This window comes from Scyliorhinus torazame, chromosome 31 (assembly GCF_047496885.1).
Source record: "Scyliorhinus torazame isolate Kashiwa2021f chromosome 31, sScyTor2.1, whole genome shotgun sequence".
NCBI lineage: Eukaryota > Metazoa > Chordata > Chondrichthyes > Carcharhiniformes > Scyliorhinidae > Scyliorhinus > Scyliorhinus torazame.
In genome coordinates, this window is record NC_092737.1 from 21,093,690 (window position 1) to 21,111,209 (window position 17,520).

General features: G+C 51.5%; 1 protein-coding gene across 1 annotated transcript in view; it reads left to right on the top strand.

The window, feature by feature from the left end:
• Window positions 1-17,520, top strand: part of LOC140404757 (cohesin subunit SA-1-like) — a 118,196-nt gene that overhangs the window by 12,328 nt on the left and 88,348 nt on the right. Inside the window, exons 4-13 of the mRNA XM_072493472.1 lie at window positions 3,024-3,122; window positions 3,311-3,390; window positions 4,285-4,392; window positions 8,202-8,316; window positions 10,398-10,515; window positions 10,741-10,844; window positions 11,583-11,675; window positions 12,585-12,674; window positions 13,495-13,698; window positions 15,483-15,553. Of these exons, the coding sequence (XP_072349573.1) occupies window positions 3,024-3,122; window positions 3,311-3,390; window positions 4,285-4,392; window positions 8,202-8,316; window positions 10,398-10,515; window positions 10,741-10,844; window positions 11,583-11,675; window positions 12,585-12,674; window positions 13,495-13,698; window positions 15,483-15,553 (1,082 nt within the window). The remainder of the gene's footprint in view (window positions 1-3,023; window positions 3,123-3,310; window positions 3,391-4,284; window positions 4,393-8,201; window positions 8,317-10,397; window positions 10,516-10,740; window positions 10,845-11,582; window positions 11,676-12,584; window positions 12,675-13,494; window positions 13,699-15,482; window positions 15,554-17,520) is intronic.

Genomic DNA, 17,520 nt, shown 5'->3' on the forward strand with positions numbered 1-17,520 from the left:
GTGGGGTAGCAGTGCTAACCACTGTCACCGTGCCTCCATTTTGCCTCTGTAGTCCCACACAGACCCGTTCGATAAATCACTGAAATATTATTACGTTCCTGGAACAGACTCCAATGATTTCTAGAATACCCAATATTTTTTACTTTGTAAGACTGAGGAAAGGATACTTTGCTCCTGGAGTGACTCCACGCACAAATATGGATGTGTTATATTAAAACAAATTTTATTATTAACACCATATTAAACTAACTTTAACATCATGAAAGAAATAGCTTACAATTACCAGTTCCCAATGCTTAACAATAAAAAAAACACTTTATCCTCTAACTGCCGTCTTCTCTTTCCCTCCCATCAAGCAAAACCCGTCTCTGGTCAAAACCCACTTTTAAATGCAGTTAGTAAACACAGAAATAAATACTTGCTAGTCTTCAGATAAAGAATTCCTCCAAAAGACTGCCTTGAGAGAGATTCTTCAGGAAACCGCCTGCAGATTCTTGCCTGTGTCAAACCATTGTTTAGCTTGGCAGTTCTTTCCAGAAGCTGAAGTTCTGTCCACAGCCAAATCTAAACTGACTGACTGACTCCAAACCCCAAATGCTTCAGGCTCTAGCTCCTCTCGTTAATTGCATTATCCTTATCCCACTCAAAGTCCCGTGACCTGATTACTTAAGTTTTAAACGCAATGTCTCTAATTATCCGCTCCCCAGAAATCAGGACATAAGCATGGCTTGAAAGAATGGTGATCTCACATTTGCAACACCTTAATTGCACCTTTGCAGCCAAAATGTCTGTCTGTCTTTTAAACCAGGATTTAAAAAAACCCTCATTGCACCAGCTTCATAGAACACAATATATAACCGGAAATTCCTACACCCATCACAGTATGCAGTGAGAGCGAGTGACCAGACCTTATCCAGTGAATGGTGGTCACGGACAGATGAGACAATGGCGCACTGGTACTGTCACTGGATCTAGTGATCCAGAGGCCCAGGATAATACTGCGGTGGACCCAGGTTTGAGCCCCACTAGGGCAGCTCATAGAAACATAGAAGATAGGAGCAGGAGGAGGCCATTCGGCCCTTCGAGACTTCTCCATCATTCGTCACGATAATGACTGATCATCCAACTCAATAGCCTAATCCTGCTTTCTCCCCATAATCTTTGATCCCATTCTCCCCAAGTACCATATCTAGCCGCCTCTTGAATATATTCAATGTTTCAGCATCAACAATTTCCTATTGTAATGAATTCCACAGGCTCACCACTCTTGGGTGAAGAAATGTCTCCTCATCTCTGTCCTAAATGGCCTATCCAGATTCCTCAGATTGTGACCCCTGGTTCTGGACACACCCACCATTGGGAACATCTTCCCTGCATCTACCCTGTCCAGCCCTGTTAGAATTTGATAAGTCTCTGAGATCCCCCTCATCCGTCTGAACTCCAGCGAGAACAATCCTAACCGAGTCAATCTCTGCTCGTATGTCAGTCCCGCCATCCCTGGAATCAGTCTGGTAAACCTTCGCTGCACTCCCTCGTGAGCAAGAACGTCCTTCCCCCGAAAAGGAGACCAAAACCGCACGATATTCTAGGTGTTGCCTCACCAAGGCCCTGTATAATTGCAGCAACACATCCCTGCTTCTGTACTCGAAACCTTTTGCAATGAAGGCCAACATACCATTAGCCTTCTTTACCGCCTGCTGCACCTGCATGTTTACCTTCAGCAACTGGTGCACAAGGACACCCAGGTCTGAAGCTGCACACTTCCCTCTCCCAATTTACAACCATTCAGGTAGTAAACAGTCATCTTGATTTTGCTTCCAAAGTGAATAACCTCACATTTATCTAAATTATACTGCATCTGCCATTGATTTACCCACTCACCCAACCTGTTCAGATCATGCTGTTGGATCTCTGCGTCCTCATCACAGCTCACCCTCCCACCCAACTTAGTATCATCTGCAAACTTTGAGATGTTACATTTTGTTACCTCATCCAAATCATTAATATATATTGTGAAAAGCTGGGGTCCCAGCACCGATCCCTGTGGTACCCCACTGGTTGCTGCCTGACAATTTGAAAAGGACCCATTAATCCCTACTCTTTGTTCCCTCTCTGCCAACCAGTTTTCTATCCACCTCAATACATTTCCCCTAATCCCATGTGCTTTCATCTTGCACAATAATCTCTTATGCGGGACTTTGTCAAACGGCTTCTGAAAGTCTAAATATACCACATCGACTGGCTCCCCCTTGTCGACTGTACTGGTTACATCTTCAAAGAATTCCAGTAGATTTGTCAAGCATGATTTCCCCTTCACAAATCCATGCTGACTCTGACTGATCCTGCCACTGCTTTCTAAATGTTCCGCTATAAAGTCTTTGATAAAGGATTTAAGAATTTCCCCCACTACTGATGTCAGGCTGACTGGTCTATAATTCCCTGTTTTCTCTCTACCTCCCTTTTTGAATATCGGAGTGATATTTGCTCCCCCCCCCCCCCCCCCCAATCTTCAGGGACTGCTCCAGAGTATATAGAATCCCGGAAGATGACCACCAATGCATCCACTATTTCCAGAGCCGCCTCCTTGAGCAATCTGGGATGCAGATTATCAGGCCCTGGGGATTTATCCGCCTTCAATCCCGTCAATTTCCCCAGCTCAATTTCTTACTAACGTTGATCTCCCTCAGTTCTTCCCTCTCACTAAATCTTGCATTCTCCCAACATTTCTGGTATCTGATTTGTGTCCTCTTTTGTGAAGGCAGAACCAAAGTATGTATTCAGTTGCTCAGCCATTTCTCTGTCCCCTATTACACATCCCCCCCGTGGAGTTTAAATTCAATTAATAAATCTGGAATACATTCACAGGAATGATGTAATTCATTTAAAAAAAAACAAAAAAAACATCTGCTGCCCTAATGCCCCCTTTAGGGAAGGAACTGAGTGAGAATTGAACTTTGCTCTTGACCGCCACACGCTCTGGCGTGAATCCCAATGAGCCGCCTCTTTCTCTCGCTCTTTTTCAGCAACGGGAGGTGAGGCTGAAATGTTTGAAGTCTCTCCAGCGCCTGTACGAAAGCAGAGATATCTCTCAGAAACTGGAGCTCTTCACCAACCGATTCAAGGTAAATGTCTCCTCCGGTGAGTCCAGGGAGCGGGGGCCGGGCGCTGGCTTGGGCTGACTCCGGGCCGGGCGCTGGTTTGGCCTGTGTCTGTGGACCAGGCGCTGGGTTTGGGCTGCGTCTGCGCATCTGGTGCCAAGCTGGTCTCCTCTGTGGTGGAATTGACCCTTGCGTTTTTGATGTCTGTTTAGGACAGAATGGTCTCCATGGTCCTGGATGTGGATTATGATGTTGCCGTGGAAGCAGTCCGTCTTTTGACTCTCATTTTTCAGTAAGTACTTTACGTTATTGATTTATGGGATGTGGACATTACTGACAAGACCAGCAGTTATTGCCCCTCCAAATTTCGCAAGAGGCAGTGGTGGAGATATTCCCACCGTGCTGTTCGGGAGGGAGTTCCAGGGTTTTTGACCCAGCGCCAGTGAAGAAACGGCTGATATATTTCCTAGTTGGGGTGGTGAGAGACTTGGAAAGGAACCTCCAGGTGGCGGGGTTCCCCATGCGTCTGCTGCCCTTGTCATTCGGGATGGCAGTGGTGGTGGATTTGGAAGTTGCTGTCAAAGGAGCAATGACAAGATAGGGCAGTGAAGCTGAGTTCTTCACGCTCACAATGGGCTTGTGCTGGAGGCTGTGCAGGGTCTGTGGACCCGCCGGCCTGGGGTCCGCCTGTGCACTAACTAGATCCGTTGCTAACGAGTCGTCTTGCTCTTTCTGATGCTCCCTTCTGTCAGATGGTCATGGATTCACCTCCCGCTCAAGAGACCTGAGCATATAATCTCGGCCGACACTCCTGGTGCAGTACTGAGAGAGTGCTGCTCTGCTGGAGGAGGCTGTCTCGCGGACGTGGTGTGGATTCTGGCTTCTCTGTGAGGTTGCGGAGCCCATGTGCCGCTATTTGAAGTTGCACTCTTGGATAATCTTTGACCCTTAACCAACACCGCAAAATGCAGATGATCTCGTTAAGATCACTGCTGACTGTGGAATCTTGCTGTGCATGGAGAGGCTGCCTCGTTTCCCAAGTCTCAACAACAGCTGCACTTCGAGAAGTGAATCGTGGCTTGCAAAGGGGTGAGGGGAGGGGGTAGATTTGGGACCACCTCCCGTCCTTGAAGGCGCCGTGTAAATACCAGCCTTTCTTTGTGTAACTTCCTCTGACCCCCTGTAGGAATGCTGATGATGTGCTGAGCAACGAAGAGTGCGAGTGTGTCTACCCCCTGGTTTATGCCTCTCACCGACCCACTGCAGCGGCTGCAGGGAATTTTGTGCACATGAAGTAAGTTGGAATCGGGCTTTTCATCAACTCGCCGGTTTTATTACGCAGTCCGTGCCTGAAGCGGCAGCTTATTGTGACGAATGTAAGACATTTTGTACAAATTATATTATATATATCTGTTGCAGTAATATTTTTAAAAATCCTGGGTTACCACGCATGTAGACTCTGTGTCTGCAATTAAGATGCTGTAAAAGTGAGATCATCATTCATTCCAACCATGTATGTCTTTACAAAGAGAGGCCTGATGGAATTTTGTTATGATTGCTGGTGATTCCCGGGAGAGCAGATCATTTGAGACATTGTATTTAGATTTCGGTAAGCAGGTCATGGGATCTGAGTGGGATAAAGATGATGTCATTAATGGGAGGAGCCAGGTCTGTCTGTGGCTTTGCTGTTTGATGTGGATTTGGCTGTCAGCTGGGAGTTTTTAAGTTGAGCAGCAGTTCTTAATGAATGCTGCCCGGTTGAGCAGGAGTCTGACAAAGGCAGGAGGATTTGAAGGCTGTTTCCTGAAAGGGTCTTGGTCTCTCTCTTCAACCAGTCTTTCCAAGAAATCTCTATACAAGTACAAAGCAAGTAACCCTGTGTTTGCTAACCTTATTTCTAAGTGGCATTTGTGGGCTTTGCTTGATTGGAGATAGAGAAGGTATAAGTTAGTTGTAAAAAGGGTTTCCATATTATGATGGTCCCGCACCAGACTCTGGTTAGGAGACAGGACAGAAACCCTAATATATTATTTAATTTGTAACACTTAAGGAAAGGATACATCGCTCCAGGAGTGATTCCACGCACCAATAGGGATATGGTATATTAAAACAAACTTTATTCCAACACGATATGAAACTCTCTTTAACGTCATACAAGAAAAAAGCTTAAATGCTATCTTTTTATCTCTAATGAAGCAAAACCCATCTCGGGTCAAAAATCACTTTTAAAACAGTTAGCAGACCCAGGAACACTTGCTGTTTGGAGATGGCTTGGATAAAGAGAGAGATCCTTCAGGAACCAATCTTCAGATTCTTGCCTGTGTCAAACTACTGTTCATTTTCCCAGCATTTGGCAAAACAAAGCTTATGTTCTGTTCGCACACAAATCTAAACTACACTCAACACCTGACTGCTTCAACACCTGGCTCCTCCTATTAACTACATCATCCCTATCCCGCTAACTGGGTTATGACAATCAAGCTAAACACAATATCTCTGATTATCTGCTCCCCAGGGAGCAGGCGGCATGATGGTGCAGTGGACCCGGGTTCAGTCCCGGTCACTGTGTGGAGTTTGCACATTCTACCCGTGTCTGCGTGGGCCTCACCCCCACGACCCAAAGATTTGCAGGGTAGGTGGATTGGTCACGTTAAAACTGCCCCTTAATTGGAAAGATAAATTAATTTAAAATTTTTAAAAATCCCCCCGGGGAACCCATCTGTAAGCAAATTTCCATTAGCCCTACTCTGGCAAACAATATCCATGGCTGGAATGATTCATGATCTTTCTTTTACGATGTTTTAATTGCACCTCTGTAGTCTAACTGGCTTCCATAACAGGATATTTACAAACGTGTCTGCAGCAGTCGGATACGCACCCTAACCCAGGCTTTTAACCATTACTGCACCAGCTACATCTTAACGACACCCTGGGAAAGTGCGCGGTCCATTCCAGCCCCACAGGCCCCCCCCGAGTCCCAACACAAGTGAATTAACCAATAATTCGTATAAAATGCCCAAAACCTATGTGGTCCTTGGCTGTCCTATAATTTGCAGTCACCAGGTTTGTTAGTTGAAACACAATTACGGTATATCGGAAACAAACGTGAAATATGCAGTAATTACAAAGGAATAACGGCAAGCTATCCTACTACTCTTCTCCCCAAGCACCCCCCCCCGCCCCCCCCCCCCAAGTCAGCTGTCTCACCTTCTACCCACACAAGACAAACAAACACAGAGGGGTGGTCAGGAGTGAAAATACTACGGATTGAGGGTGATCGAAGCCCAGTACCATGGCAGCACAGTGGTTAGCACTGTGGCTTCACGGCGCAGGGTCCCAGGTTCTATTCCCGGCTGGGTCACTGTCTGTGCGGAGTCTGCACTTTCTCCCCGTGTCTGCGTGGGTTTCCCCTGGGTGCTCCGGTTTCCTCCCACAGTACACAGATGTGCAGGTTATGTGGATTGGCCATTCTAAATTGCCCTTGGTGTCCAAAAAGATTAGGAGGGGTTATTGGGTTACGGTGATAGGGTGGAAGTGAGGGCTTAAATTGAGTCGGTGCAGACTCAATGGACCGAATGGCTTCCTTCTGCACTCTATGTTCTATGTACAGTTGGTGATGGTATTCTGGCAGCAACATTCATTCAGTACTCACAGACAGTAGGATTTCTTCTGGGGAGACACTTTAGCCTTTATTAAACTGGGCCTTCAGCTCAAAGGTGCACCTCGTAAGACTCTTGGTCTCGCATCAAACCCAGCTCCCAGCCCGAGTTTTTAATCTCAATCCTTTGCAGTGACACTAAAATGACCCCCACCCCCCGGGAAAAGAAAATAATTCTCACGCTAGATTCTTTTCAGAGAGATTTCATCATGACAGAGAGCTTCTTCCAGCTTCTGAACCCAAAGCGGAACTATCATCCGGCCTTGCTGGGGAGGGAGACATTCCGGAGAAATCAGAACAATCACCATGGGCTATCGGCAAAGCCCAACATCTCGAGCCAGCTCATTGGCCGCCTGTCAAACCGAGTCATCACTGATCTCTCTTAAAGGCAATTAAAGGCAATGTCCGCATTAAAGGCCACAGGCCTATTAATCGTCCATGGATAAATATTGTAATAGCAAAGAAAAACAAAAGAACGGGAAAAATAAGGAATAAACAGGGTTTAAACGAGTGGATCCTTGCTATATATAATATATAACAATAATCTTTATTAGTGACACAAGGAGGCTTACATTAACTGCAATGAAGTTACTGTGAAAACCCCCTTGTCGCCACACTCCGGCGTCTGTTCGGGTACACAGAGGGCGAATTTAGAATGTCCAATTCACCTAACAGCACATCTTTAGGGGCTTGTGGGAGGAAACCGGAGCACCCGGAGGAAACCCATGCAGACACGGGGAGAACGTGCAGACTCCGCACAGGCAGTGGCCCAAGCGGGGAATCGAACCCGGGTCCCTGAGGCTGTGAAGCAAGAGTGCTAGCCATCTTCCGAATTGCTTAACTGTTAATCGAAAAGCTATTTTCTGTGATATTAATGTGTTTAATCCTATGTTAATAATGTGGGGGCAGCATGGCGGCGCAGTGGTTAGCACTGCTGCCTCGCGGCGCCGAGGTCCCAGGTTTGATCCCGGCTCTGGGTCACTGTCCGTGTTTGCTCATTCTCCCCGTGTTTGCGTGGGTTTCGCCCCCACAACCCAAAGATGTGCAGGGTAGGTGGATTGGCCACGCTAAATTGCCCCTTAATTGGAAAAAATGAAATGGGTACTCTAAATTTTTTAAAATTAAATTAATGCTTTTTAAAATATAAATTTGGAGTGCTCAATTCGACACGGGGAGAATGAGCAAACTCCACACCGACATTGACCCGGGGCCGTGATTGAACCCGGGTCCTTGGTGCCGTGAGGCAGGGGTGCTAACCACTGCATCACCGTGCCGCTCAAATGTTTGTTTTTAATATAAAAGATCTGTTGGTCAGAGTCACCACTCCTGGGGGTGAAGTGTCCTCTCCTCACACTTTTACAAATCGTTGGGTGGGGCTTCGTCCGGTCCGGGATCTTGACTTGTATCAGTGCTGTGATCCGGTGCCGTTCTCTCTTCCCCTTTAGGCTGCGGAGACATTACGATGTAGAACACGAGGAGAGTATGGCTAAAGAGCGAGGAAAGCGCAGTGTGAATGGAGAATTCATCAAGTTGCTGCTCACCTTTTTCTTGGAGAGTGAGGTGTGTCACAATCATCGAGTCTTTACCGTACAGAATGAGGCCCTTCGGCCCATCGCGTACGCGCCGGCCGTCCAGCCCCTCTCTATTCTAATCCCATTTCCCAGCACTTGGTCCGTAGCCCTGTTTGCTGCGGAGTTTCAATCGCTCATCTAAATGCTTCTTAAATGCTGAGAGGTTTCCCGCCTCTCCCACCCATTCAGGCAGCGAGTTCCCGATTCCCAGCACCCTCTGGGGGAAAAGGTTTTTCCTCAAATCCCCTCGAAATCTCCGCCCTCTCACCCCGACAGGCCCCGGAATGTGGCAACTAGGGGCTTTTCACAGTAACTTAATTGAAGCCTACTTGTGACAATAAGCGATTATTATATTATATATTGAAATCAATGCTCCCTGGTTATTGACCCCTCTACGAAGGGGAAAAGTTCCTTCCTAACCACCCTATCTATGTCCCTCATAATTTTGTCTACCTCGATCAGGTCCCCTCAGCATTCCCTTCAAGGAAAACAACCCCGGCCTCTCTCCACAGCAGAAACGCTCCTGGTGAATCTCCTCTGCACCCTCTCCAGTGCGATCACAGTGTTGCTATTCACTGAGTAACCCCGCAGCCACACGATGAGCTGTGTGACGCGGAGGTAATGTCTGTGTGCAAGGTCCGATGGAGCCCCGGATGACCTGGTTTGATCTGTGCTGAGTGAATTAGTCAGAACTGGCAAACGGCGCCTATGCTGCAGTGGACCCTGTGATGATTATTGACAGTGCGAATGAGCGCCTGTGTTCAACGACAGACAAGGCAATTGGGGTTATCTAAGGAATGAATTAAAATGCAATATTGCGCCACGCTCCCACGGCATTAGGATCATTAAAAAAAATTAGCAATTATAGAATCCCTACAGTGCAGAAAGAGGCCATTCGGCCCAACAAGTCTGAACTGACCTTCTAAATGAGCACCCTATATAGGCCCAATCCCTCGGCCCATCCCCATAAGCCCACCTAACCTGCACATCTTTGGACTGTGGAAGGAAACTGGAGCGTGCTCTCTCGCTCTCTGGCGTGCACACTCTCGCTCTCTCTGGCGTGTGTGCTCTGTCTGGCGTGTGTGCTCTGTCTGGCGTGTGTGCTCTGTCTGGCGTGTGTGCTCTGTCTGGCGTGTGTGCTCTGTCTGGCGTGTGTGCTCTGTCTGGCGTGTGTGCTCTGTCTGGCGTGTGTGCTCTGTCTGGCGTGTGTGCTCTGTCTGGCGTGTGTGCTCTGTCTGGCGTGTGTGCTCTGTCTGGCGTGTGTGCTCTGTCTGGCGTGTGTGCTCTGTCTGGCGTGTGTGCTCTGTCTGGCGTGTGTGCTCTGTCTGGCGTGTGTGCTCTGTCTGGCGTGTGTGCTCTGTCTGGCGTGTGTGCTCTGTCTGGCGTGTGTGCTCTGTCTGGCGTGTGTGCTCTGTCTGGCGTGTGTGCTCTGTCTGGCGTGTGTGCTCTGTCTGGCGTGTGTGCTCTGTCTGGCGTGTGTGCTCTGTCTGGCGTGTGTGCTCTGTCTGGCGTGTGTGCTCTGTCTGGCGTGTGTGCTCTGTCTGGCGTGTGTGCTCTGTCTGGCGTGTGTGCTCTGTCTGGCGTGTGTGCTCTGTCTGGCGTGTGTGCTCTGTCTGGCGTGTGTGCTCTGTCTGGCGTGTGTGCTCTGTCTGGCGTGTGTGCTCTGTCTGGCGTGTGTGCTCTGTCTGGCGTGTGTGCTCTGTCTGGCGTGTGTGCTCTGTCTGGCGTGTGTGCTCTGTCTGGCGTGTGTGCTCTGTCTGGCGTGTGTGCTCTGTCTGGCGTGTGTGCTCTGTCTGGCGTGTGTGCTCTGTCTGGCGTGTGTGCTCTGTCTGGCGTGTGTGCTCTGTCTGGCGTGTGCGCTCTGTCTGGCGTGTGCGCTCTGTCTGGCGTGTGCGCTCTGTCTGGCGTGTGCGCTCTGTCTGGCATGCACTCTGGCGCAAGCTCGCTCTCTGGCGTGTGCGCTCTCGCTCTCTCTCTCTCTCTCTCTCTCTTTCTCCCTCTCTGACGCTCGCTCTCTATCTCTTGTGCGCTCTCTCCCTGCCCTGAATGCTGATCCATTCTTCTCCTCAGCTCCATGAGCACTGTGCCTACCTGGTGGACAGTCTGTGGGACCACGCCGGCCCAGTCCTGAAGGATTGGGAAGGGATGACGGAGTTGCTTCTGGAAGAGATTGGCGAAGATGAGGAGGGTGAGTTCCCGATGTGGGCGGTGCGTGCGTGTGGGGTGGTGCAGTAACGCGAGGCGGTGTGTGGGCAACGAGAATGTGATCCACGACAGAGCTCTCAGCCCACAAGCCGTGTGTGCGTGGAGGGAGTGGCGTGTGTGAATGCACTGGATTAGGCTGAGGTGTTATTGTATGCTGCGGTTGAGGGCTGCTTGCTTCCTTTGTGACCATACTTGCTGTGTATTGTAGGACTCACTGATCAAGAGGAGAGTGCTCTGATTGAATTGATGGTGTGTTCGATGCGGCAGGCAGTGGAGGGTCACCCACCCATTGGCAGGACTTCCGGCAAGAAGGTATTTCCGCACCGCGAGGTATCCGAGACATTCGCTTAACAGCCTGGCAGCGGCAAGAGGAGACTCGGGCTTGGGAGCGAGGAAGCTTTGGAGGGGTCGGGGGAATCAATGGAGGAGCATCTGAGAGTCTGGACCCTCAGTGAGTGGAGCAGACGGTGGGAAAGGAAATTAGGTTTAACAGCGATGTGGATCAGGTCACCTTGGTATGAGGGGTCAGGAACTTGGGGTTGAGGGGGGTTAGGATGTGGATCAGTGGACCCAGGGATAGGTGTCAGGGTGTGGATCAGGGGGATAGGTGCCAGGGTGTTGATCAGGTGACCCTGGGGGTTAGGGGTCAGGTTGCGGGTTAGGTGACCCGGGGGTTAAGGTCAGAGTGTGGATCAGGTGACCCAGGGATAGGTGTCGTCAACCCAGGGATACGAGTCACAGTGTGGGATCAGAGGGATAGGTGTCAGGGTCTTGAACAGGTGACCTTGGGGGTTAGGGGTCAGGGTGTGGGTTGTGGGTCAGGTGGCTGGGGGTTAGGGGTCAGGGTGTGGGTTAGGTGATCCTGGGGGTTAGGGGTCCGTGTAGGGGTTAGGTGACCCGGCGGTTAGGGGGTCAGGGTGTGGGTCAGGTGACCCTGGGGGTTAAGGAGTGGGTTCGCTGACCTTGCGGTTAGGGTGCGGGCCAGATGACCCTGGGGGTTAGGGGGTCAGGTGAGATTTTGAAACCTCTAATTCTCTTGTGTTAAAACAGCTGCTGACTGCGAAAGAGAGGAAGCAGCAAATGGACGACCGAGTCAGACTGTCGGAGCATCTAATCGTCGTCATCCCGCAGCTCCTTGCCAAGGTGAGGGGTGGGGGGGGCATCACCCACAGCTCGGGAGGAGGGGGGAAACTGCCCCACAGCTCGGGAGGAGGGGCACCACCTCACAGCTCGGGAGGAGGGGGGGAATCGCCCCACAGCTCGGGGGGCGGGGGTGGTGCATCACCCATGGCTCTGGAGGAGGGGGGGCATCACCCATAGCTCTGGAGGAGGGGGGGGCACCCACAGCTCGGGAGGAGGGGGGGGCTTCATCGCACCACTCCTGATTAGGGTGACGTTATTTGCCATGAGTTGTGTTTCTAGAACATTGGTGAGACATATCTGGAGTACTGCGTCCAGTGCTGGTCTCGTAAAGAAGGATTCAGACACGTTGGAAGCCGCTCAGAGACCATTCACTAGACTAATACCAGGGGCGGGCAGGTTATCTGACTCGATCAAAACCTTTCCGATCCTGAGGGGGTGTTGACAGGGCGGGCGTGGATAGGATGTTTCCTCTTGTGGGAGAGTCTAGAACGAGGAGGGGGATCACTGTTTAAAAATAAAGGGGGGTCACCCGTTTAAGACGGAGATGAGGAGAAATATTTTCTCTCAAGAGGGTGGAGAGTCTCTGCGGAAGCCTGAGTATTTTTAAGGCCGAGCTGGGTAGATTCATGATTAACGAGGGGGGGGGTGAAAGGTTATAGCGGGGTCGGTAAGAATGTGAAGTTGAGGTTGCAATCCGATCCGCCACGGTTGTATTGAATAGGGGAGCAGGATCAAGGAGCTCCTCCTGCTCTGATCCGTGTGTTTGTATCAAGGCGAGTGGAGGGTGGTTATTGGTGGGTGGGTGTTGTTTCACAGAGGAGGTGGGAAAGGACCATTCGTAGAGGACGCGTCTGTTTGCTCTGGCACCGAGGAGCCATCGACTGAAGCCCGTCCTTTATTCTGTTTCAGTATTCTGCCGATGCTGAGAAAGTGGCAAATCTCCTGCTGATTCCCAGTTTCTTCGACCTGGACATTTACTGCAGCAGGCGCCTGGAGAAGGTGAGACTGGGTTGGGAGGGGGGGGTGGTGCGGTAGCTCTCCCATCCAGCGACCTCTCTTTCTCATGCCCCCTGTCATGGGAGTGTCCCTTTAAGAAATGTTTTTGTCTTAACACATGGCTTCAGAGATGTCATCGTGTGGGTGGAGCTGGGCTGTGGCTCTGAGTTTTATTTTCGCTTTGAGTTTGACCTGGTTTTGTACAGCACGGGTTGGAAAGAAGTGTCTCTCTATCTTCAGTTTAAAAGCTGTTTCCAGATTATTTGATAACTTAAAGCGATAGTTGTTTTCTGGGAGGATTTCAAACCTGCTGTTTTGGAAAGGAAGCGGGTGTATCCATACCAAGTCCGAAACATAGTAAGCGTGCCGTGTGCTGGGCCACACCTTTGAAAAGGGGTTTCTGGTTTATTGGATCTTGTTATTAAATTGGAACAGTTAAAGGGGGGAATTTATTAAGGGTTATACATAGAGTACTGTAGCTGTGTGGGGTATTTATGTTTGTGGTTGATAAAAATGCTTACTGTGTGTGTTTATAAAAATGTTAACTAAATTCGTAGAATAAAGCTTGATTTTGCTTAAAAGTGCTTAAGGCCTCTGTTGAATAACACCTGAAGTGCCCTTGTGTTCATCGTAACCAAAATCAATAAACAGGTGTAGGTCAGGTGAACTCCATGATATGCTTTGGAGTTTTCTAAGCCTTGGCCCATAACACCCATCTATCCATCTAACATCAGCCCTCCTCTCCAAACAGCACGCTATCTTTCTCTGCCTGCGCCCGCGCCGGCCCGCCAGTGACTCACTCTCTCTCTCTCTCTCTCGCCAGTATCTGGACCTCCTGCTGAAGCAGATCCGGGACATTGTCGAGAAGCACACAGAGAAGGATGTGCTGGAGGCCTGTAGCCGGGCGTACTACACCCTGTGCAATGAGGACTACACCATCCGGAACCGCGTGGACATCGCTCGCAGCCAGATCGTCGACACGCTGGTCGAGATATTCACCCAGTCCGTGGAGGAGCTGCTACATGAGGTCAGTCCTCACTGCCGCCTGCAGGGAGCGCGAGAGGGAGCAAGGGACACCCTTCACCCGTGTTGCTCCCCCACCCCAACATCAGATCTGCTCATTGGAGCCCCCACCGCTCCTCCCCAAACAGGTCACACCATCGCCCAAAGTCTTAAAAAAAAAAACACTCCACTTTATATTTCTCGTCCTTGTTTTCAAATCCTTCCATGGCCTCGTCCCTCCCACTGTAACCTTCTGCTCCACAATCCCCCGAGATCCTTCGCACTCCTTCAATTTCGACCGCTCAATATGAATCGCTCCACCGTTGTGAGGCCGTGCTTCCAGTTGCCTCGGTCAAAGCTCTGGAACTCCCTCCCTAAACCTCTCAATGCCGCCCCCGCCCCCCCCCCCTTGCTTTAAGTCACTCCTCAAGCCAGACCTGTTTGTCCAAATCTTTAGCTCCCTGGTCTTGTTCGCTGTCGAATGCTCTGATGACATTCCTGTGGAGAACCTCGGCGTGGATTACCTTGGTAACGGTACAATCTCAATACAGGTTGCTGTGTTTGGGACTTTCAGGGTGTGAGCCCTGGATGTTTGCGGGGGGCAGGGGTGGGGTGGGGGCTTAGCAGTGGAGGAATTGAGTGATGGAAAGGGCTTGGGAAGGGTGCTGTGAGCGGTGAGGGGACCGCGCTGCGTTGGGTGTGACCTGTTTGGGTGAGGAGCGGTGGGGGCTCCAATGGGCAGGACTGATGTTGGGGTGGGGGAGCAACAAGGGTGAAGGGTGGATTAGGGAGCAGTGGGGACATGGCTCTGGTGGATGTACAGGTGTGGGGGGAGTAGTGGGGGTCAAGGGTGGGGAGCACTGTGGCCGACTGTACGGTGTACATTGGGGAGGGGCACTGGATGTAGGATGTGGGGGGGGGGACCACTGGGTGTAGGATGTGGGGGGGACGCTGGGTGTAGGATGTGAACAAAGAACAAAGCAAAGTACAGCACAGGAACAGGCCCTTCGGCCCACCAAGCCTGTGCCGACCATGCTGCCCGTTTAAACTACAATCTTCTACACTTCCGGGGTCCGTATCCCTCTATTCCCATCCTTTTCATGTATTTGTCAAGATGCCCCTTAAACGTCACTATCGTCCCTGCTTCCACCACCTCCTCCGGCAGCGAGTTCCAGGCACCCACTACCCTCTGTGTAAAAAAAACTTGCCTCGTACATCTCCTCGCACCTTAAACCTATGCCCCCTAGTAATTGACCCCTCTACCCTGGGAAAAAGCCTCTGACTATCCACTCTGTCCATGCCCCTCATAATTTTGTAGACCTCTATCAGGTCGCTCCTCAACCTCCTTCGTTCCAGTGAGAACAAACCGAGTTTATTCAACTTCTCCTCATAGCTAATGCCCTCCATACCAGGCAACATTCTGGTAAATCTCTTCTGCACCCTCTCTAAAGCCTCCACATCCTTCTGGTAGTGTGGCGACCAGAATTGAACACTACTCCAAGTGTGGCCTAACTAAGGTTCTATACAGCTGCAACATGACTTGCCAATTGGGTGGTGGAAGCAGTGGGTGGGGACACTGGGGATAGGATGTGGGGGGGAGCAGTAGGGATGAAGATCGGGGATCAGTGGGGACACTGATGGGTGTACACTTAAGGAGGTGGGAAACTGAGGAGACAATGTGCTGTGGAGAGGGCAGTGCTCTGGAGTGGCAGTGGGGTGGGGGTGGGGGAAGGGGGGGGGGGGGGGGCGTGCCTGCCGGGGGTCAATGTGCTCTGGGGGGATGTGACTAATGTTGCTCTCTGGTTACAGGTGGGAGAGACGGACGAGGATAATTTGTACACAGTGGCCACGTCCCTGAAAAGAATCACTTCCCTCTACAAGTAAGTGTGACACCAGGTATATCCCAGAGAGCCTGAACGCCGGGTATATCTCAGCGAGCCTGAACGCCGGGTATATCCCAGAGAGCCTGAACGCCGGGTATATCTCAGCGAGCCTGAACACCGGGTACATCCCAGCGAGTCTGAACGCCGGGTATATCCCAGCGAGCCTGAACGCCGGGTATATCCCAGCGAGCCTGAACGCCGGGTATATCCCAGGGAGCCTGAACGCCGGGTATATCCCAGCGAGCCTGAACGCCGGGTATATCCCAGCGAGCCTGAACGCCGGGTATATCCCAGCGAGCCTGAACGCCGGGTATATCCCAGCGAGCCTGAACGCCGGGTATATCCCAGCGAGCCTGAACACTGAGTATATCCCAGCGAGCCTGAACGCCGAGTATATCCCAGCGAGCCTGAACGCCGGGTATATCCCAGCGAGCCTGAACACCGGGTATATCCCAGAGAGCCTGAACGCCGGGTATATCCCAGCGAGCCTGAACGGCGGGTATATCCCAGCGAGCCTGAACGCCGGGTATATCCCAGCGAGCCTGAACGCCGGGTATATCCCAGCGAGCCTGAACGCCGGGTATATCCCAGCGAGCCTGAACGCCGGGTATATGCCAGCGAGCCTGAACGCCGGGTATATCCCAGCGAGCCTGAACGCCGGGTATATCCCAGCGAGCCTGAACGCCGGGTATATCCCAGCGAGCCTGAACGCCGGGTATATCCCAGCGAGCCTGAACGCCGGGTATATCTCAGCGAGCCTGAACGCCGGGTATATCCCAGCGAGCCTGAACGCCGGGTATATCCCAGCGAGCCTGAACGCCGGGTATATCCCAGCGAGCCTGAACGCCGGGTATATCCCAGCGAGCCTGAACGCCGGGTATATCCCAGCGAGCCTGAACGCCGGGTATATCTCAGCGAGCCTGAACGCCGGGTATATCCCAGCGAGCCTGAACGCCGGGTATATCTCAGCGAGCCTGAACGCCGGGTATATGCCAGCGAGCCTGAACACCGGGTATATCCCAGCGAGCCTGAACACCGGGTATATCCCAGATAGTCTGAACACCGGGTACATCCCAGCGAGCCTGAACGCCGGGTATATCGCAGCGAGCCTGAACACCGGGTATATCCCAGCGAGCCTGAACACCGGGTATATCCCAGCGAGCCTGAACACCGGGTATATCCCAGATAGTCTGAACACCGGGTATATCCCAGCGAGCCTGAACACCGGGTATATCCCAGCGAGCCTGAACGCCGGGTATATCCCAGCGAGCCTGAACGCCGGGTATATCCCAGCGAGCCTGAACACCGGGTATATCCCAGCGAGCCTGAACACCGGGTACATCACAGCGAGCCTGAACGCCGGGTATATCCCAGCGAGCCTGAACACCGGGTATATCCCAGCGAGCCTGAACGCCGGGTATATCCCAGCGAGCCTGAACACCGGGTACATCACAGCGAGCCTGAACGCCGGGTATATCCCAGCGAGCCTGAACGCCGGGTATATCCCAGCGAGCCTGAACGCCGGGTATATCCCAGCGAGCCTGAACGCCGGGTATATCCCAGCGAGCCTGAACGCCGGGTATATCCCAGCGAGCCTGAACACCGGGTATATCCCAGCGAGCCTGAACGCCGGGTATATCCCAGCGAGCCTGAACGCCGGGTATATCCCAGCGAGCCTGAACGCCGGGTATATCCCAGCGAGTCTGAACGACGGGTATATCCCAGCGAGTCTGAACGACGGGTATATCCCAGATAGTCTGAACGCCGGGTATATCGCAGCGAGTCTGAACACCGGGTATATCCCAGAGAGCCTGAACACCGGGTATATCCCAGCGAGTCTGAACGACGGGTATATCCCAGCGAGCCTGAACGCCGGGTATATCTCAGCGAGCCTGAACACCGGGTATATCCCAGCGAGCCTGAACGCTGGGTATATCCCAGCGAGCCTGAACACCGGGTATATC